Source organism: Pelodiscus sinensis, chromosome 4 (assembly GCF_049634645.1).
Source record: "Pelodiscus sinensis isolate JC-2024 chromosome 4, ASM4963464v1, whole genome shotgun sequence".
In the NCBI taxonomy this organism is placed as follows: domain Eukaryota; kingdom Metazoa; phylum Chordata; order Testudines; family Trionychidae; genus Pelodiscus; species Pelodiscus sinensis.
Window position 1 is genome coordinate 121,543,416 of NC_134714.1, and position 22,578 is coordinate 121,565,993.

Sequence of the window (22,578 nt, forward strand, 5' to 3'; positions counted from 1 at the left end):
TGAGGCTTGGAAAAGAGGAGATTAAAGGCAGACATGAGTTGAAAGACGGACACAAAAGAGAGCAGGGAAGTTACCTCTTGGTAGAGAGGGCAGGGCACGAGGCCATGAATTCAAATGACAACACAGCAGGTTAAGTCTCAGGAAAAAGTTCCTGACTATAAGAACAGTAGGGCAATGGAACAGACGCCTCAGGAGATGGCAGAAGATCGTTCACAGGAGGTTTCCAAAAGGTTACAACAAATCCTGCCGCTCAGCGGTAGGTTAGACTAGATCAGGGCTACTCAACTTTGGAAGCCCTGGGGGCCACAATGGTTCTCACAGCACATGCCAATGGCCACAACTTAAGTGTGGTTGCATATACATACAAATAGCTTCTTTCACACAATGCCCCGGTGTTCCCAGCACCTCCTCCCTAGGGGCTAGAAACGCCAACACCCTGTACCCATCTGTTCCAGCCAACCTGTCCACTTGCATCTTTCAATGCTCACCCCACCTGGGAGATGCCTGGCTCCTGTGGAGCATGTTCCCAGTGGAGGCCATGTTCAAGGGATCCCACCCACGGGCTCTGTGTTGAGCCCCGCGTAAACCCAAACCGCACTGCAGGCCGTAAACAAACAGGCTGCAGGACGCAAGCACCCTGTGTGTTGAGTAGCCCTGGACTAGATGATCCTTGAGGCCCCTTCTGCGGTTCTATGATTCAAGCAGTCAAACCTCACGATGCTCATCTGACATGGGCAAGAAGAGAAGCATCCCATAACTCCAGAACTTACACACAGAAGAGTTGGTCACACATGCACCTGCACGAAAACACCACCAGCACTAGGGATGTGAAAAGTTAACTGGAAAGCTTCACCCTTGATGGGTGAGGCTTACTAGTTACAATTAAGTGGTCAGGCTGAAGCAACCTGTCAAAGATAGGGGGGCTGCTCCAGCCACATGGGTCTGCCACAGGCAGGGGGCCCTCCAGCCCAGTCAGTAGGCTCTGCCCTCCATTTAACTGGTTAACTAATTAAACAGGATTTTACATCCTTAATGAACATTGCTGTGGTATTAGAAAAGACAAGCTGACAGGAGACACCAAATATACAGGGCAACACCCCCCGAATAATTCCTGCTGTCAGCTGCACTCCCCACCAGTCCAGCTGGGATTCTAAGGGTGCCAGCTACCTTCTCTTTGCCAGCAAACTCCTTTTTGCCAAACCCAAAACCCCCTGTATCCCCTCCAGAGACTCTTCAGCTTCCACCTCCACTCTGCTGCCCGCACTTTCCAAACTTTTACGTAACTGGACAGCTCAGACAGGAACAAGGATATAAATCTTACTACCCAAGGCTGAAATATGAATTACTCAAGAAAGTTTATTAACAATAGCACCTGATATGATCACACTGAGAAGGAGGGTGTATTGTTAAAGCACGGACATAGGCCCCTCCTCTAACAGTGCACAAAGGACTGCACTTGCCCATACCCAGTTTGGCAGAGGTATAACCATGATCTACATTCAGGGAAATAGGGTTACTAGTGTGGGCGTCTCTTCAATGCAGGTATATTTGTTCCTGCTGGCTGGAATTCAGTGTTCCTTCCTCTACCACCATCTCTCTCAGCAGCTGTAATTAAGGGAAAAACCTAGCTTGGATCCGTTACAATTCAACAGCAGAGGTGGCTCATCTGCAGCACCAAGCAAAATCTATTTCAGATGATGGCAATAGCAACATCTTTTCCCAGAGACAGGCCACCAAGCCCCTCTAGAAATGCAGAGAGCTTTTTGGGGTCTGAATACCAAAAATATTAAGCATATGCAGAAAAGGAGACCTAAGGGTCACAAATTAGCTGTGGCCTAAATTCCCTGCTGCAGATGCTACTCCAGCCAAAAAATGGCCTTGTACTATCTGCTGGAGACAAAAACAGTTGGAGATGCTGAGCCAGGAAAACGAATGACACTGCATCAATTCTCATACTTCCCGTCTCCCTCTATTGGAAGGGCTGAAATGTCCCCACACAGCCAGATTGTCATGGGAAAATGTTAAATAAAAACATGTGCAGCATTGAGCCAAACTGGGCTCCTCAAACATCTGTAATGCAATAAGAGAACCCGCCAGGTTTTATGGCCAGCATAACACAGCAATGCCTTGTTAGTGCAAGAAATAAATCCTTTTAAACATGTCCTGGATACATTTTCTTGTTCCTGCCTCTTCTCAAAAAATCTATGGCTAATTGGACAGTAGAGTCTGGATGTATTTAACAGAACAAGTTAACATTGAAGCAATTAATGTGAGCATGATATTAGTAAGTAAAGGGGATTGACAAAAAGATACCATGTGCTTCTTCAGCTTCGGAAATAGCTTGCTTAAAATCTGCTCATGATGGGCCTGAAATCTCTGCAGCTTTGGGAACCCGGGAATGAAAAATCCTTTAAAAAATATACACAGAAGTAATTAGAGTCAAATAAAAAAGTAATGACAGGTGTCGACTGCAAGGCTGATTTTCCAAAAGACTGAACATCCTTATCCACCACCCTTCTTATGAAAGAGACTTAAAAAAAAAAAAGTACTTCTTCAGTTTAAAAGTCACAATCAAATGAAAGCAGCATTAATACAGTTAGTATAAAATAACACATCACATTTCCCAGCACACCACGTCCCTTTGAATAAATGTACTGGGGGATATATTCCATAGTATGTTTAGGATGCACTATGTGTGGTTACTAAGGGCCACGTCCCCACTTGCAGAAAGATCAACACTGTAGTGGTCCATCTTCCAGCATTCAATTTGGTGGGTCTAGTAAAGACCCGTTAAATTGAACACTGAGGGCGCTCCCGTCGACTTCCTGCGTTTTTCTCATCGATTTCCTGCTGTGAGGACAGCACCAAAGCTCTCCTTAAGGTACATCGACTCCAACTACATTTTTTATGTAGGTGGAATTGTGTATCTTAAGCCCACCCACTGCCGAAGCATGGACTTGCCTAACGGGTAAGACTACACTAGCCATTTTTAAACCCAGAGTTAATTTATTGCCATGAAATGTTTGTACCTGGAATACACAACAAGCTTTTACAAATATGTTAATTACCTTGAGTCAAGAAAGTCCAGTGCAGCTAAACTTTAAGTTTTTCAATTACAAATGAGCCAACATGCAAGGGCTAAATCTGGCTCCACACATCAATCACTTTACACATAATGAAGGCTTTAAGCATACTTCAGACAATCAGCAGACAAGAGTGGGAAGTGGGTAGAGTACACATTTGACTGCTGATTTCCTCTTGCTGGCCAAAGAAGCAGCAGCATGAAGACTAATCAACCAGCAGGTGAAGTGTACAGAAATGGTTGCAGTTCTACTGAGGCTTACCATGCATTGCGTGCTTCTGATTGGTCAGCAGTTGTGCCAGTGCCCAAAAGGCATCTTCTTCATTTAAATACATCAGCAGGATGGCAGCAATTTGACTCATCCCTTGGCAGTAGCTCACTTCCTAGAAGGGTCGAGAAGCACACAGATGTTTACATGACACTCATTCTTAAACATGCTGAGCTGTGCATAGGCACACATCTGACTTCCACCATTTTCATTAGGTGGAGGCACAACTTTGTTTAAAGATATCTAGACATCATTACTTTCCACTGGTACGGAAACCTGTGTCTATGCTCCAGTGCAGCAGTTTTCAATCTTTTTTCATTTGCAGGCCCCTAAAAACAACAAATGGAGGTGTGGCCCTCTTTGGAAATTCAGCCTGTAATCTGCAAACCCTGCCCTTCAAACCTGAGACTGAAAACTAAGTGAACAGAATTCAACTATAAATGGTGCACACACCTGGTACTTGCTTTTGGTGCAGAACAAGAAAGGGCCCAGAATTGTGGGCTTCTACGGCCATGACAACCATGGCCTCTGGGTGGCAGTATTCACATGCGCGTGTTTGATCAGACAAACAGAATGCCTTTTCTGGCACTTGCAACATCGTTTTCACAAGTCCCCTTTTGCTGACCCCTTTGAACACTGTATGTGGACCCCCAGTACCACTTGTTGAAACCACTGCAGCAACTAAGTCTAAGAATGACAGGAAAGATTATAAGGGACCCAGTGACTTTCAATAGGACTTAGGCAGCTGGCTGTTATTTGGTCCTTCGGGGGGGGGGGGGGAAACCCCCTCTCCCTTAGGACTATCCTTTAAGTGCTACATAGCTCCTTGTGAAGCTCGACACCAGATCTGCATTAGATCCAAGAGCCAATCATTTGGGACACTGACAGTTAGCAGTGGATTCTGCAAGTCCTTAGTCTCAGCTTACCATCTATGGCAGTGGTTTTCAAACTACAGGTCACGACCCAGTACTGGGTCATGGAATGTCAGGCACCGGGTCTCGTTGCTGCAGGGGGATCAGGTGACCAGTGGGGTGCTAAGGCAGCTGCCCGCCTGTCCTGGCACCACAGACTGTGCTGCACCCCAGAAGTGGCTGGCAGCAGGACCGGCTCCTAGGTGCCCCAAACACTAATTCTGCACTCCCATTGGCTGGCAACCTGCTGCAGGGTGCTTCTGGGGGCACCATAGCCTAGGGTGCTGTCTTAGTACCCCTGCTGCACCGATAACCAGGAGCCACGCAAGGGAAGCCCCTCCTGCCCCAGCCCTGAACCCTCCCCCCCCCCCAAAGCTAGACGCCTCTCGTACACATCAAAGCTCTCATCCTTAGCCCCATCCCACAGCTCACACACTAGTCACATTACACTGGGTTGTGGGCATCAACAATTTTCTTCAACAGGGTCATGAGAAATTTTTTTTTGAAAAACCCCTGCTCTATTGAGACCATTCATCCCCTATTCATCCATCGCACAGGTTCAGCAAGCAAAGCAGCAGTACAAGTTTCCCACGCTTCCTCTAGCTCAGGCCTGGCAAGTCTACCCTGACGGGGGAGAGGGGAGATCAGGCTCCGTGGGATCTTTGCAGAGAAAACATGCCAGGTTGACAGTTATGTGTGGGAGAGACAGGGACACCTGCCTTTGGGAACTGAAGGGAGCGCGCTAAGTTCATTTCACACGGGCCTCGGCACATTGTGAAATGTTACAACAGCCTGAATTGGTGCCAGTGACCTACAGATGGAAGAGAGTTTACTTGGGATGAATCTGATGTGCTTTAGTGTCCAAGGGCAATCCATGTTGTCACTAGAAAAATTTGCACCACGTAAGTAGGCTCATACTTGGTTTACAAAACTCTGCTTTAATATCCCAGGGCTGGTCCCAAGATATCCAGAAAATGAAAACCTTACTGAACTCTATTGTACCTTTTCTAAACAGAGACGGCTCATTGCGCCAAATTGCCTGGTGGCTCTGAAATGTGGAGATACACCCCAAAGCCATCAAACTCATTTTGTTGGTAAGCTGTGAATCTGTTCGTATATAGAAATGTGAACCTGAACTACAAACATTCAGTCACAAATAATGTTACAACTGTCCGGGGTTCCCTTAAACATGCTAGTCCTAAAAATACTAAGGGAAATCCAGCAGTCCCCTAAGTATGGTTGGGGTGGGAGAAAGAGACACTGGGTTTTTTTTGTCTACAAATCCACTATGTAAATTTAGATATTCTGGGTTAAAGAGCCTCTACTAGCTAATGAAGACAGAGTTAATTTCTGTAGCTTGTTTACATATGTTGTCTCTCAACTCTTCACTGAAAATGACTAACACATTGTAAGAACAACAAGTGGTCCTGTGGCACCTTAGAGACTTACTTACACACACACACACACACACACACACACGGCTCAAACCGCGGCAAGCCCCGCTCGCCAACCGTGCTGTCCGGCGATCTGCGCATGCGCAGATCACCCGAACCTGGCTCTTCCGGGTTACAATCTACTCACCTGTGGTGAGTAGATTGTATTATTTGTCAAGCCCTGTATATATATATATATATTGTATCATGAGCTTTTGTGGGAACAACCCACTTCCTTAGATGAACTTGAGATTTTTGCTCACAAAAGCTCATGATAACGACATATATAATTTTTGTTAGTCTCTAAGGTGCCACAGGACTACTCATTGTTTTTAAAGTTACAGACTTACACGGCCACCCCTCTGAGACTTTATAATATAGTAAGTAATAACTGTCTTCAACCATAAGGATATCACTAAACACACAGCTAGAAATCACAAGACAAAAAACTGACCTACTCCCTTTGGACAGTAGGCCAGGCTCCCAAGATAATCATTTGGGGGGCGGGGGGGGGGGGGGGAAGATGATGGTAAAGAGCAGTTTGTCTTCTCCTGTGTTGAGCTCCATCCCAATTGCACCTTCAGAATATTACAGGCAACTAGAACTGTGCATGGGAATAAAACAGCCATCTGTAGCTATACACTACCTACTGTATTTGTAGCTTCTGAAGCTAACCACACATTTTCTGTCTGTAAAGATGAAGCATTGGAGCTCTGTATAGAATCATCAGGACTTCCAATTAAAAACTTGGCGCTCCCAATGGAAGATGAACTGTGTAAGCCAAGAAAGAGGTCAGGAGCACTCACTTTTAGCTGGCTCTACTTACTGTGTTGTAAACAGAGTATGCTGAAAGGACATGGAACAACTCTTGCTGCCTGTGTAGGGAGACAGAGGACATTAAGATTTGATCGTCTGAGGAGTTAATCTTGCCCTTCAACAAGTATTTCACAAAAAGCAAAGGTGCTTTTGACTGTAGCTTCTGCAAGCTCAGTGAAAACTCAATCACACCAGGTACTCATTACACTTCTTATGACAGCAGACAATAAAACAGTGCTAAACTAGGCCATCAAGCCACCAGACCTGTTCAGAAACACACACAAATCTAGTTTTCAGCACACACACACCCATCCATTTTTAAGCAGTCCAGCTGGATTCTAAAACTCGGAAAAACACCACCATCTCGGTTATACGATTCTTCCTCTCACACCTCGTGTTTGTTAAAGAGGAGCGAGGATAGAAATATACAGTGCAATGAGTAGAGGCTGTGAGTGCTCTACAGCTAAAACCCTTCACTCCCAGCCTTGCCTATATATGTGGGATAAGACACCCCTTCATGCTCTCTGTGTTCCTGCATATCTGCCTCAGAAACTGCACAAATATTGCTCTGTGCAACCTGGCAGAAATGTGTACGTGTGGCGATACTTAGGGCATGCAGAGCTGTTGCAGCTGTGGGGGTCTCAGGATAGTGGAGTCACAGATGGCACGCACCTTAATAAGTAGCGTGCAGATATGTAAAACGCCGATGCAGTGGTTGCAATGTTGCAGCTTCAGTGACAGCGCCTACTGAAGGTTTATATTTTCCTTCCATGAATACAGCTACTTTCTCTCCCCTTGGGAGACAGGACAGGTCCCTGTAGCCTTGCTGGAGCCCTAAAGATTTGTCCACCTTTTCCCCCATTAACTCCCTGGTTTCTTTAGGATCAGCATTGCTAGTCCTTAGCCAGGAAGCGCCAGACTGCAGTCACAGAAGAATGGGAAGCCCTCTCCCCACTAGACATGCTCTGTTCAAGTCAGAGGTGTGTTGACAGAGGGACAAAGCTGCTGCATAAGGGGGATCAGTTTGGAAGCCTGCACGTCAGTCCAGGCTATCAAGAGGCTATCAAGCTCATGCCTTTGTGATGGTCAGAGTCAAGGGATCAGGCAGAGAAAAAAAAAATCCCAATGCAGGACAGTCTGGAACCACGTATCCAATACTCACTTAACACCATAGCGATCCCGGAACATGATGTGGTTTCGAAAGGTGCGGTTGACATCTAGGTCTATCTGCTTGATTTCTGATGAGAAGATCCTGGCTTGTTCTTTCATTTTCTGGATGGAAGTGCGGGGCAGAGCAAGGAAAACCATTAGACAGATACATATATCAGCTCCAGAAATAGAATATTTCAGGAGGAGACCTTTTCATTCCATTCACAACTATCAGCCAGCCAGTAACTCTTCGGTTTTTAATGATTACAAAGGAACAACAGAATGAAACATGCAGACTTGGTGAGTGAGTGCAAAGCTGCAGTCTGTCTAGGGATTACTAGTTTTGCTATCCACTTGGCATTTTTATGAGGCTGGGAGAAAGGAAAACTACCCTCGGGAACTTTTCCATGCGTCTTTTCAGAGGATACGGCACTCGTAACAGGAAGCATTTCAGGTGTGTTCATTGCACACACAGTCAGATCAAGAAGCTGATATTTTAACGAGGTCTGGTCCCTCCATTTCTGTTCTGTTATTATGGAAAAAGTGGACCCGTCAGGCAGACATGCCACTAGAAAAATCATCTGCCTATTAGTTTTCCATTTAGAGCAATGAGTCTGAAGCCACTTCGCCCATTCAGTGCCATCATATATGCCAGGTACTTGCAGATACTGTTCTCATCTCTGCTCAGGAGCACACCAGAAACATTTAGGTACAAAGGGACACAACCAGTACCCCCTGAAATTCTATTCATAGGGATTTCTATTAACTAAATCCAATCGCCAAGACCTAACAGCAGGTGTATGCACTACCGTCATTAAAGGTTTATTATTGAATTATCCCCAAGACTACCGTAAGATGCACAGTCATCACTGAAGTCTAGAACGAAACCTCCTCCCGCCCCACCACCTACAAATGCCTGCGCTCCAGAACATGAAAGCCGTCTGTCCAGGAACCACTCCAGTAGGTTTTTAGAATGGGCTCTTTCTACTCTGATCTCCTTATGCATATACCATGATCCAGTGAATCAATGGTTGCCTAGGATGCTCTTCAGGACAGAGACCATGTTACATTGTGTCTTGTAAAGCACCAAGGCTGCTGGTGGTTCTTAGCAAATAACACACACCAGAAGGGTGACCCGGTGCTGCTCAGGTCCTTAACTCAATTTTTGTTTTTCTTCATTTAAATCCTTGCTCTGGGGTGGGGCTGGAGATGATGGGTAACTGTGCAGACTTCCCTAGGGGGACAGGACTACCTCAGCCCTCTCTCACGGCAGCAGCCTGGGTCCAAGTGAGAAGCTCCAGTGAGTACAGCTCAGGGAGGGGTGCATGTCCCCTGGCTAGGGGACAGATGGGTAGACAGACACCCAGACAAACTCTCTCAGATATGTAGCAGAGAGCTGTCCCTTTCTCCACTCCTGCTGTACTAAAGGAACAAAGTAACTCCAACGTAATGCATGTTCCCTGCGATGCACAACACACATTTCAGTCTCCACTGACTGGGGAGTCCCTTAAGAGGACACAGAAAATGAGACTTGTCTCCAGAGCAACCCTCAACAACGATTCTGACCTGCTGAAACAAACCCCCTTTCACATCCACTCGCGCGCTTGCGCATAATGCCTTGCTGAACGCACTTGTTCTAAGGAGCGCACTGAGCGTAGCGAACAGAGCTGCCCAGGGGATAGTAGTATGCAAAGCCACCCAAAAGCCAAGAACAAAGCCACTAGGATGTAAAAGAACCAAGTCTTGGGATTTTAGTGGCAGACATCTTGCACAAGGCCCTGAGCGACCGTTTCGATCCTGCGCTTCATTAGCTCTACAGACCACAAGCAATGGGACTATGTTTTTGTTTTTCAGTAATTTGTGGACCTCTGATTTATTCTGCTCAGTTGCATTCTGTTGCCGAGCCCTGTGGATGCTTAAGCAGGCAGAAGAACAGAAAAACAAGCAACACAAATTGACAGGTCAGCGCCTCCTTCCTATGGCGAACACCCACTTTTCCTCCCTTTCTGCAGCTTTAAAGCCATCCTGTTGGGGGACAGAGATGTGTTGGCGAAAGATGCACAGGAGAACAAACACCCTCTGCAAGTCATACTCCTCCCATCCCTCAATGGATGCTAAAAAGAAACTTGTAACAAACATACGGAGGCTGGTGCAGTAGCTTCACCCACGAGGCCCAAATCCAAGGCTATCATTACAGATGGCATTCTGCCCTGTGCTTCCTGACCACAGCAGATAGTACTGGTCCCACTTTGGGACATGCTGTAGTGGCAACACAAGGACCATGGAAAATTGGCATAAGGTACTGATGTCTCTGCCCAACAATAACGAGGGCCCCTAGGCTGCATGGAGGAAGACAGGGAAAGCATCTCTAAAGGCGACTCGATATCTTGGGAAAAATTAAGCAACGCCAGAGCAACAAAAAAATCAGGGCTATTCCCAGGACCACTTGGGGGACAGCATGAACAAGGACAGTGAGATATTAAAACTCAGCCAGAAAGAGTATCTTGAAGGAGAACATCTTGGCTGAAAGGAGGGCAGCCAGACTCAGGGACCAAGTGAAGCCAGAAAACTTGCCCCTGTTTGGGAGCCCAGAAAAAAAAAAAACGATTGACTTGCTGAGCTCCATAGAGGAGTGTTGGTTTAATCCTGCAGGATGTGGAATGCCTGTTGTGAGGTGCTGGGAACCTCCCATTCCTACTGACATGAGGCTACTCACCATCTCTCAGCAAGAGCTCAGCACCTTATACATCCTGTCCCCTTAGCTGGAAACTACTCCAGCATAATGAGATCCTCATTATTTAGAGATCCCAATGGGTAAACATGGGAAGAACAAGGACACTAGTCACCTTAAAATGACCCTGCCTGATGTTAGGAACAGGGAGAAACCTGAAAACGGTACAAGCAGTTTTGTGTAAAGGAATTTCAAGGCAACTCCGCACTAGCCTTGCTCCACACCCAGGACTCCGTGCTGGCCTCAGTGGGAGCAGCAAGAGGCCAACGCAGAGTGCTTATGAAAATCCCACACAAAATAGGTTTTCCTCCTGATTTGAACTCCCTGGCAGAACTAATTGCTGGCCTCAGGTGGCACCGAGGCCAAGGAAGATTAAGAAGAGCTGCTTTCAGGGATTTGTGCCATGCAAAGCCTCTTATACTGTGTGGTTCCTGTTTATTGCAGGCCGCTCAGGAGTTTATCATTAAACTACTTGTGACTTTCATTTATTCAGATGGTTTTACTTACTGTGCAGTGTGGCCTGCTGGGACTCTTCTGTACTTCTCCAGTGAGGGCTGGAGAGAAAAACTGCCAGAGAATCCTCACTAACCCTGCTCTTTTGGATGATCTTGGTTTCATGTTCTTGTAGGTTTTATTATATAAACCAGCAAGATTTTGCTATTAATATCTAGGCCTGACTAACTAATAGGCGGAGAGTTACTAGAAATACTTGGGTCTATTGGATGAGACACTTGACTCTCTGTCCCTCTGCTTATGAAACGTAATCATTGGGCTATGCTGCGTTTGCTTTTACTGTATTATTCTTACTGCCAGAAATAATATGAAGAAAGTTCAAAAGAGCTCTGTGTTGTGAATACCTTTCTTCTGGCATGCAGCTCCCCCCTGTGCCGGCCAGCACCACTCCTTCAGCTGGCCAGAAGCAACTCCAGACAGCAACGAGAGGTGCCCTCTCCCCCATTCCCCAGAGGCCCAACATGCTGCTTCAATAATGCTCCTGTCCTGGGTTGGGCTTGGGGAGCAAAAGATCAAGTGATTCTAATCCGTTTCATTTTCCCAACAGTTCCACATGCTCTGTGGAAATGTTAACAGCCTGATGGCAGAAAACCAGGCGCATTTAGGCTGATGGCAGACAACAGATCAGGAAAGAGTGGAAACCACTAACAGGTGACCAACAGTGGACACAGGGACAACTGTGAAAGTGCCACGAGGGCAGGGGGAGCATGATTAGGAAGCAAGAACCATTATTGATCCAGTGAGCCCTTTAACTGCATGCAGAAAGGGATGCTACAAGGAAGCCGATGGGTTTCTTGTTTAAATGGTTTTATTACAACCGAGTCCAGAGGTAAAAGGAAAGCCAGGCACCTTGGTGCGCCACTCCGGCGAGAAGGAGGTGCCACCTGCTCCCAGGGCTCTCCTGCAGGCTGCCAAGCAGCAGAGAGCCCGGCAGGTGAAAAAGGGTTGGCTGGGGGTATGTCCACCCACCAGTCCAGGACTGCCCCAGCCTCAGGCACCCTCCAGAGCAGGAAGAGCAAGTTCAGCCTCCTCCCCCCTCCTTATATAGAGCCCTTGACCCCCTGCAATCCCTCCTTCATACACCCCTCTAAGCCCCTGCCCTGAGCCCCACCCCCACCCCCAGTGCTGCTCCTTACACCCTCAACTTCTTCACCTTCCCACACGTACACACCCTCGAGCCACTCCATCCCTACAGGTACTATCATATCACAACCTCTCATGCCCTGAGCCCCCGGGGGGGGGGAGGGGTGTATGTGCGTGTGTGAATAGGACAGTATTTGTAAGAAATTTAAATGACTTTCACTTCTGAGGAGCTCATTCAGAAGGAAGCTCTCTTGTTCCATTTCTTGTTTAACACACAGGCAAATGTTTCTCAGAGGAACAGCCGTGTCAGTCTATCTGCAAAAACAACGAGGAGTCCTGTGGCCCCTTAGAGACTAACATTTATTTGGGCATAAGCTTTTGTGGGTATATATCATACAATACTAGAACTGGAAGGGAAGGTTATCAAGTCCAGTTCCCTGCCCTCACAGCAGGACCAAGCACCATCTAGACCAGGGCTACTCAACACGAGGCTCGCAGGCCACATACAGCCCGGGGCCCGTTTGTTTATGGCCCGCAGTGCACTTTGGGTTTACATGGGGCTCAACATGTGGCTGGGAGCTGAAACAAAGAAGTAGTCAATATAATGGTCTTCGGTTTACATGCATTTTAGTAGTTACATTCCTGGACTGTGATTGCTCATTAAAAGTGCTGTCATGTGGGTGGAAATTGGGTAAATATTGCATTTTATTAATATCAGCAAAACTGACTTAAATGGGGCCTGTGTGTTGTGTAGTCTTCCCTTAGTTTTTGTATTCATGCCCGTTACTGTGAAAGAAGCTATTTGCATATATTTGCATGTATATGCAACCACACTTAAGTTGCGGCCCTCAGCATGTGCTGTATCATTGTGGCCCCTGGAGCTTCCAACGTTGAGTAGCCCTGATCTACATCATCCCTGATAGATGTTTACCTAACCTACTGTTAAATGTCTCCAATGATGGAGATTCTACAACCTCCCTAGGGTAAAAACCACTTTGTAAGTTGCACAGGCAAACACTGTTTATTTCATGCCAATAAATCCTCAAAAGACTTTGCTTTGAAAGGGGATTTAATGGGAGGCAACGGAAACAAGACTTCTCTCCTATTTATAAAGGAAATCCTGTAAATTGAAAAAAAAATGTTTAATAGACTATTTCAAGAGGATGTTTCTCTATAACAGGGTCAAGAGTCTGAACATAAAAGACACCAGTCCATTTCAACCTGAGTTGCTATGATGCTGCCAGCATAACCAAATTTCAGTGAAGAGAGAGAGTATGGGGTGGGGGTGTTTTGTAAACCAGAACTCTTAAATACACAAATCCTTAAATGAATCTTCAGCTACATGATTTACCCTTGGATCATGCTGCTCAAATCTTTTCCCATGCTTGAAAATTAATCCATCCAACTCTGCTGTGTAACGAAAATACAGCAGTAAAAACTGTAGTGAAGAGAGATTTTGGTTGTCCAAGTTTTTGGGGACATGGGACACTTTAAAAAGGAGCCACTCAAAGTTGAGCACCTAATTCCCTAAGTTGTCTCAAGTGCAACTCCCTGTATTCCCGCAAAAAGCTCTCTCATGCAAAAACTTCCGGTCACTTCTGAAAATGCTGGCTGCTCTCTCCAGTGACCAGTTTCACTCAGATACAGCAACATCTAAAATTTCTGTTGGCAGAGTCCCAGTAGTACAGGTTAAAGCAGGGCTACTCAACTTTGGAAGTCTTGGGGGCCACAATGATACTCATAGCAAATGCCGAGGGCCGCAACTTAAGTGTGGTTGCATATACATGCAAATATATATGCAAATATATGCAAATAGCTTCTTTCACACTGACAGGCATGAATACAAAGCACTTCTCACAATGCTCCGGCGCTCCCGGCACCTCCTCCCTGGGGGCTAGAAAAGCCGACACCCTGTACCCATCTGTTCCAGCCCGCCCATCCATCCACTTGCATCTTTCAATGCTCTCCCCTACCTGGGAGATGCCTCGTTGTTGTGGAGCGTGTTCCCAGTGAAGGCCACGTTCAAAGGATCCCACCCGCGGGCGCGTGTTGACCCCCCCCCCCCGCGTAAACCCAAACCGCACTGCGGGCAGCAAACAAAGGGGCCGCATGTGGCCCATGGGCCACGTGTTGAGTAGCCCTGGGTTAAAGTAACCAGTAGGCCAGAAAGAGCTGATGGATTTAGGGTCCCATTGACACAGTGGAGTAGAGGGTACAAATGGATCAAGACCAGTATTCTCTCTAAGCCGGGCAGCTTCACAGGTGATTAATCAGCCCCACCCTGTATGGAGCCCTGAGCCTCTGACTGGGCGGGGCTGATGAATCACTTGTGAAGCTGGGCTGCCGCGCGGCTTAGTGGGAACGCTGATCAAGAGAGCAGATCCTCTTGATATTTCCCAACTGTACTCTTGTAGCAGCTGTCGATGTGGAGGAAGAAAGACTTACGGGATGGAAACCGGTCTCCCAGATCCGTGGTGATAAAGGGAAACAGTGCTCAGCGAAAGGAGCCGTGATTGACTCCTTCACCCATTTCACTAGTGGGAACCGAAGGGAAACATCTGCTGCAGGGGAAGGGACCACTGTCTACTGGGGAAGGGACACAGATCTATTCTGTCTCCCTTCCAAACCCCTTCTGGCAAGGGATCACACATCATCTTCTCCCACCTTCCGATGGCTCCAGTTAGACCGGCACTCTCGCAGCCTCTCTCAGAGTACGTCTAGACTACATGCCTCTGTCGCCAGAGGCATGTAGATTAGGCTACCAGGCATAGGAAAATGAAGCGGCGATTTAAATAATCGCCGCTTCATTTAAATTTACACGGCTGCCGCGCTGAGCCGACAAACAGCTGATCAGCTGTTTGTTGGCTCACCGCGGTAGTCTGGACACGCGGGTGCTAACATCAAAGGCATGTGTCGACCACCCAGGTATACCTCATCCCAGGAGGCTTACCTGGGTGGTCAACAAATGCCTTTGATGTCGACACCCACGCGTCCAGACTACTGATCAGCTTGTTTGTCGGCTCACCGCAGTAGTCTGGACGCGTGGGTGTCGACATCAAAGGCATTTGTTGACCACCCAGGTAAGCCTCCTGGGATGAGGTATACCTGGGTGGTCGACACATGCCTTTGATGTTAGCACCCGCGCGTCCAGACTACCGCGGTGAGCCGACAAACAGCTGATCAGCTGTTTGTCGGCTCAGCGCAGCAGCCGTGTAAATTTTAATGAAGCGGCGATTATTTAAATCACCGCTTCATTTTCCTATGCCTGGTAGCCTAATCTACATGCCTCTGGCGACAGAGGCATGTAGTCTAGACGTACCCTCACTGTCCCAGAATCTCAGCAGACCAGCCACAGATTTACCCCCTCGTGCCTCCCCACACCGTTATGACCACTGCTTTGAAGGCATCATACCTCATATTTTCCTTCATTCTCAGTCTTCATCTTCTCAATGTCTAGTAGGAAGGACCAGACCGGACCTCGCACCTGCAGGGGGATCCCTTTATAAACCCTGCGGAACATCTGCAGATTAAAAGGAAGACAGGACAAGGTCAATCTGACAAGCCGCACGGAAGTCCCTCAAGTAGAGTGCCTCAAGGAGACCACACACATGGCAGTGAACGATCTGGGAATTAAATAACCCCTCTTACATTCTCAGCCATGGAAGGGCATTCACATGCTCAAACAGTGTGAGGATCTTCACTGGGACCCTGCACATAGCTTGGTCCATGTGGAAAGGGCCAGACCCCAATATCTAAACATCCACCTTTCCACTCTGCATGCAAGAGGTTGGGGACCTCAGCAACTGTAACCCCTGGGCTTTCTTGTCAATGCCACAGGGAGCTGTCTGCACAGGGCAGACTGGGCGCAATGAACACGGGGTTCCCGCAGGGGAGCTTCCTAGCATGTCTGTCTTGGAGCGGTGCTCTCGGGACAGTGGTGCTGCTGCAGAGGGAGGAGGAAAGGAGCATGTGAGATACTCTCCAGGGACTCCCAATGTTGTGCAGCCCCTCATCATTTCTTGCCCCTAGTGTGAAACAGTCTGCTCTGCACTTGCCATGGCTCGGCTCCCTGAAACCAGCAGCCTGTGGCCGCAAAACCATTGCCTCCCAGGTCTCCACAGATGTGCAGGCTACTGATAGGCACACGCCAAGCCCCATGTCCTTGGACCATTCCCTGCAGCATCCAGATCTGGCCAGGGCAGATCGACACTGGAATAAAAGAGCCACTCATATGGATGAGCTGACTCCAGCTGCGGGGCTAAAAACTTGCTCTGTAGATGTTTGGGCTCAGAATGGATCCAAACAGCTTCCCAGAAATTTTACCACCCTGCAGCCCAAGCACCACAAGTCCAAGTCAGCTGACCCGGACTAACCACAGGTGAGGGAAGGCTACAGGCTACTTAGGGAGAGGGCGCAGACCACTGTGCTCTGTGGGGACGGGGGAATACTGCAGAAGGAAAGGATGGGCCATCAAGAAACATCCCAATACAAAGGATTGGTTAATGGCCCAATTGCACCCATGGAGCAGTATATGCAGAAGGCTTCATCCCACATCACTTTGAATGCTTGAAGATGGAAATACAAATAGCTTATGTGAAGATTTTTCAACTCTTTACAGTTTGAACTCTCAGAGCCAGAGAAACCCCGAACTAAAAACACAGAGAAATCCCTACGGGTTCTCTCCTGAGTCTGCCCTCAGGTAGTTGACCAGTCGCTCTCCACCCCCTTGCTGTCTCTATCTGAAAGAAGCAGCAAGGAGAGGGAGAGGAGGTGGTGCAGGCTCCATGTGGCGCTGCCACTTTAAAATGCCATGTGCAGCCCAGGGCTAGCTGGAAGTCCCCAGCTGGCCCCAGCATTTCAAAGCAGCAGCACCACGTGGAGTCCTGGGACCCCAGACTCCATGCGGTGCTGCTGCTTTGAAATGCCACGGGGAGCATGGGGCCAGCGGGGGACTGCTTGAGTCCCCCACTGGCTTCGTGCCCCCCACAGCCCTTTCATCTTTGAAGTGTAGCAACAGCCCTGGGGTCTCTGGCTATTAAGCCTGCTCTATTACCCGGTCTCTGGAGCAGCTGGCTATGGAACACGGAGATGCAAGGCTATTTCATGTTTGGATCTAGCTGCACTGGAATGTAACTCACTTAAAACAATGTAGAAGAGGAGAGGAAAAACTAATGTGCGTTACAGGCAGAGGTGAATCTTAAGCCACAGAGGCGTTGATGAATAACCAATGAAAGCCTTGCTCCAGGGAGAAGTCTCGATGACGTCAGCACAAAGGGGAAGAGGAGAGCCAGGAAACGCATATTGAATCAGTTAAAATTCCCTCCTGATCAATTTATTTCCAAAGCTTTATAGAGACCGAGGATCACAATGACATTTTCCTGAGGTATAAGAAGCAGCTCAGCTCTGCAGGGGGGAAACATTTGGCTCTGAGTGTGAACGTTCAGCAATGTTATTGCAGGATTTTAATGAATTCACCAGCATTCAGTAATCAGCTTTCAACACCACAGTGGGAGTGTAGCAGGTAGTAAGGGTGTAACAAACCATGCAAAGATTATATTTAACTAACTGCCTCTGGGTTATTTACCTGACGGTTTCTTTCCTTCCACCTCCCACAGAATGGAGGTGGTAAACCCTCCAAGTCCTGGGAAAGAGAGCTATTCCCCTTCATGATAAAACCCAAAAGAAAATGAAGACATTATAGGAGACAATGATAAGCTATACCAGAGGATGAGAGGACTGGGCATATTATGTACAGTGGGTTCTTAACCTCATGTAGCTGATTCCTGTTTCTGAGGGCAAAGGATTTTTTGTTTAATCAGGTGCTATTCTGCTGTATATTTTAGCAAAGGTTAAAAGTCCAACCCTTTGCTTTCTATCATGAAAGATGTCTTGATTTTATAAGAACTGTCCCAATACTCAGGGCTTTTTCTTAATGTAGGTACCTATTGCCTCCCACCTGCATCCTGTTTTTTTCACACTTGCTATCTGGTCGCCCTAGTTAAAGGAAACCTAAAGATGAACGAATAAAAGGGCTCGTAGCTTCTTTTCAGTACTTGCAGGACACTACCACCTATCCGTTCCAATTGAAGTCAGGCCATTGCCATAGGTACTATACAGACAATCCCTCCCCTAAAGAGTTTACAAGACCCAAGACAAAAGGTAGGAGAAAAATGTCATCCCCAGCTGGGAACAGAAGCATGGAGACCTAAGGGCTTGTCCACATGGAGCAGCAGTGCATCCTGGAGCGGGTGGGACTGCCAAGCCCACAAGTAACGCACTGCACTTTAACTGGTTTGAGTACACCTTGCTGGTATTCACAATAGGTGAATGCACACTTGGGAACCTTCTGCGCACACCAGCAGCTTCGACACATGCTAATTAATGCAGCTTACATTAGCGTACTTGAGAAATCACACCCCGTACGGTGCCTTACCCCATCATGTAGACAAGCCCTAGGCAACATTCTCAAGGTGACACAGGAAGAGTGCAGCAAAGCCAGAAATTGAACCCCGTTTCCTCAAGTTCAGCCCAGCATCCCAACAAGATCATCCTTCCTTTCTAGACTCCATGATGGATGCAGCTCTGCAAGAGCTCATCATAAGGGTTTTTCTAATCACAGAAATATCCAATCCAGCCTAAGTTCCCCACCCCTCTGCCCCTTGTTTTGCTATCAGTCTCCATTGAAAAGCACCCAGCACTAGGACTGAAGAGTGTGATCAGCCTTTGTAAAAGGGATGGAGGGCTGAATCTGTAACCAAAAGGCCTTTCCTTCCAGCTGGTAAGCATCCTTGTTAAACAGATGCCAACAAAACCTAAAAACTTCTTGCCCACTCAAACCAACTTTCATTATGTTGGTGCCCATCATAAATGTATTAATTTCTCAGTCGGGCAGCTGGCCTGCTAGGCAAAGACAGGGTGAGCAAGACATGGGTGGTTTCTAACGGCTTCAAAAATATACGCACATTTGCTTTTTAAAACTCCTTCATTCAGCATAAAGTAGCAACCATCTTTCATGCATAAGTCCGTGCCAGGGCATCACCTCCTCTCCCAAGCTCTTCCCACTACAATTTATGGCTCAGCTATAAAGGAGACATGTTCCTTCTCTTCCCTTCATTTCTGATTATTTACTAGCCTCGGCCCTGTCAGCAGGAGCTCAGCTCTGAAGATTTTTAGGATCAGGGATGAAAAAAAGCTTCACACGAGCAATCCCACAAAGAAAACACGTTCCACTCCTGTTCGTACCACAGAGCTGGCAGCTTGATGATCTGACCGTCATTAAAACCTAAGCTTTCATGCAGGGATGTAAAATCCCATTTAGTTGGTGACAGAGCTGCATAGGTGTAGTTGTGCCATTGTACATCTTAGTGAAAATGCTACCTCCGTGATAGGAAAGATTTTTTTCCTGGTGGCATGGATACTCCACCTCCTTGAGAGGTGGCAGCCATGTGGACGAGAGAAGCCCTCCCATTAACACAGTGCTGGAGTTTCCACGCCTCTGAGCAACATAGTTATCCTGCCATAAGAGGCAATGCACTAACACAATTTGGGAGCTAAAACCTGAAGAACAGTTACAATCCCAGAGGTTTCAGAGGGGTAGCCAAGTTAGTCTGTAAAAGGAAAAACTTAAACAACAAATAGTCTAGTAGCACCTTAAAGACTAACAAAACACATAGATGGTAAAGGGAGCTTTTGTGGGCACAACCCACATCTTCAGACGACTGGAGTGTTGGAAGTCCAGTTCCAAGGCTACAGCTTCTGATGCAATCCAACTTCCACACTTCTCAAGCGTCCAGGGTTATTTGGAATAAGTTGCACTGGCTCTTAGGCTATATCTACACTACAGCCTGGATCCAAGCTCTGAGATCAATCCATCAGCAGTTGTTTTAGTGGGTGTCGTCAAGACCTGCCAAATCAACCACAAATTGCTCTCCTGTTGACCTTGTCACTCTACCCCAGACGAGAAGAGTAAGGGAAGTCAATGTGAAAATTTCTCCTGTCGACCCCCTGTTGTAGACCTCGCGGTAATTTGACTTAAGAGCCGCATAGCTTAAGCCAACTTTCTGTGGTAATATACATGTTACCTTAGAGTAGGCTTCCAAAGCACAATGCATGCTAGCCATTCACATGAGCCCCACAGTCCCGTGTGTAGCATTAACTATTTCCCTTTCTTTACTGCAGAGAGAGAAAAGCAGCAAAGAAAGGGAGGCACTTTCTTTTTTAAAATGATGCACAGAAGAGCAGAGTAGTTCCCCCTCCCCACCCACAAAAAAAATAGCAGGGATCTCTTCTTTTTTTATTCCCACACACACTACAGTGTATCACATTTGTCTTCACTTCTCTGTATTGCTGGAGGATGCTGTGGACAACTGGAGCAGTAGGGGGATGTTGTCATCCATCACTAGAAACAAACCCGAACAGTTAAGAGGGAAAAGGATTATTAGCCCAGTTCCCAGCTGTTTTTCCTAATGCTTCCTCCCCCACACACACCTGGGAGGAAAATTTCTGTTATGAGTGTCAAATTCTCCTGCCTCATCAATTAAGAGCTGAGAAAGACTGTGAGCCAGTTCTCCAGTCCTGGAAAAAAGCCCTCCAGCAAAATCAGGAAGAATGAAGCAGAACAGACCTGCTATTTCAAAATCAAGGAGGGGGACGGGGGACGACAAAATAACTTTCAGGCAGCACAGAGAAGAATAAACGTGACACCACGTTTTTCTTCTGCCAAGCCTTACTTAAGAACTTTGCCAGGGCTGCTGTATTTGTGGAGGAGACCCCTGCTGGAAAGGCAGTGCTTGCTATTGACGGCAAGTGATGCAGCAGCACTGTAGGGAGCAGTGACAGGTACAAGGAGCTTGAGATAGATTTTACTATACATTAGTGCAGGTCAAAAGGGCATAAAAAAACCTCCCTGCTGATACCATGAAACGTTTTTACTATTTTACACGGGAGATCTGATCATAACACACAGAACCAGCATGGCTGCCATAGCCACCCTGGTCTCCACTGAATTTAATAATGCCCGCAAGCGTGCTAAGTGCTACACAGAGAACATGTCGTCCCCCCAGGAACTTACAATCTAAGTCCCCACCGCTGCCAATACCAATGCTCCTGCTTAGATCTATGCATGTGAGTAATCTAATCAAGTGGCCTCGGTGCTCACGGGAGATGGATGTTCAGCTCCCTGGACTTCCTGTAAGTCAGCGTCAGGATGTGACTCATCTGTAAAATGGAGAGAATGTTCTTTCCCCCCTGCTCCCATCCTCCTCTCAGGAGTCTTGTGAGCATGTTGGGTACTGAGAAGCTCTCCACTGCCACAGAAATGAGGCTCACACAAGTACCTGTGACAAGGGACTTAAATGGTTCTGCTCATGCTTGTGCCTTGTTTCAGGATCATGTCCTCCAGGATGAACAGGCACGTGGCAACATATCATCTGGCATGGGGGGGAAGAGCAAAAGAGGACTGTGGTTGCAGAACTAAGACCAGGATACTTAGCCAAGGTGCACACATTGGTACAGACTGGCTGGGGGGCGAGGAAGGATATCCTGCTTATCCTCCAGGAAGGATTATTTTTTAATTAAAAACTACCATGTGATGAAACCGCCAGGCATTCATTCAACTCAAACGGTCAGTCCTAATGGGGGCTCAAATTGTTTTTTTAATGTGTTGCTGTCAGGGCTGTGGTTTCCCCAACTGTTGGCAGTATAATCCTGCCACAACAGTCTCTGTCATCTCCGACAATAGGATGTCTTTCTGTCTGCTGCCGCCAGGACTGACAGACTATTCGCTGTTGGGAGCGGGGGGGGGGGGGGGGGTGTCTCAGACAGACACAAGGGAGCATTTGAGCTTCATCTTGGGCAGCTCTGCACTGCCTTCATGTTATTAAGCAGCAGTCACTGCACAGACTCGTCACTGGGATCCTGAGAGAAAGGGAGGTGGAGCTGTTCTCGTTTGTAATGCTGACACCGACTCCATCTCAAAACAGACCATCTGTTGGCTGAATGCTTCCAAGGGAGTCTCCTCCCAGATGATCTGTGCCACACCCACCGCAGCTAGAGGGAGTTATGGAACAACCACCCAGGGTGTTCCCCTTCCCTGCTCCTCCCGGGCTAAGTCACAGCGGATCAAAATTTATTCCTGGCCTAACTCCATGTGTTTTAATGGCCAAAAACAAATTCTTCCACTCACTCTATAGCACACCCAGGCTTTGAGCTCAGCCTTGCCTACGCGAGAAAGTTGTACTGCTTTAACTTTATTGGTGTACTTAAAGCATTGCAAGTTTGCTAGTGTGGACATGGTTACACTGGAAGAAAGGTGGACAGCAGGATAACTATTCCTATATGGCAAGGGAAATAACCTATATTGGTAGTCACCTTTATACCAATCCAACACTGTCCACACTACAGGTCATACTTGTGTAGTTATTTTAGTAAAATAAAATCAGACCTTATAGCAGTACCTTGCAGAAGCAGTAAACGTGGAATACCTAGACCCTAATACATTTGATATAGTGTCTCACATAACCTTACCTATAAATTAGGAAAGTACAACCTAGATGGGGCTACAATAAGGTGGGTGCACAACTGATTGGATAACC

The 22,578-nt window shown here is 47.2% G+C and overlaps 1 protein-coding gene across 8 annotated transcripts in view; it reads right to left on the minus strand.

Annotated features, from left to right (window-relative positions):
* The window catches only part of LOC102457209 (uncharacterized), a 160,003-nt gene that overhangs the window by 16,046 nt on the left and 121,379 nt on the right, over positions 1-22,578 (minus strand). For all 8 annotated transcript variants that reach the window (XM_075928293.1, XM_075928298.1, XM_075928297.1 and 5 more), the window contains 5 exons: positions 15,399-15,506; positions 7,673-7,782; positions 6,521-6,569; positions 3,345-3,465; positions 2,314-2,408 (listed from right to left, as the gene is read on the minus strand). In XM_075928293.1, coding sequence (XP_075784408.1) covers positions 2,314-2,408; positions 3,345-3,465; positions 6,521-6,569; positions 7,673-7,782; positions 15,399-15,506 — 483 coding nt within the window. The remainder of the gene's footprint in view (positions 1-2,313; positions 2,409-3,344; positions 3,466-6,520; positions 6,570-7,672; positions 7,783-15,398; positions 15,507-22,578) is intronic.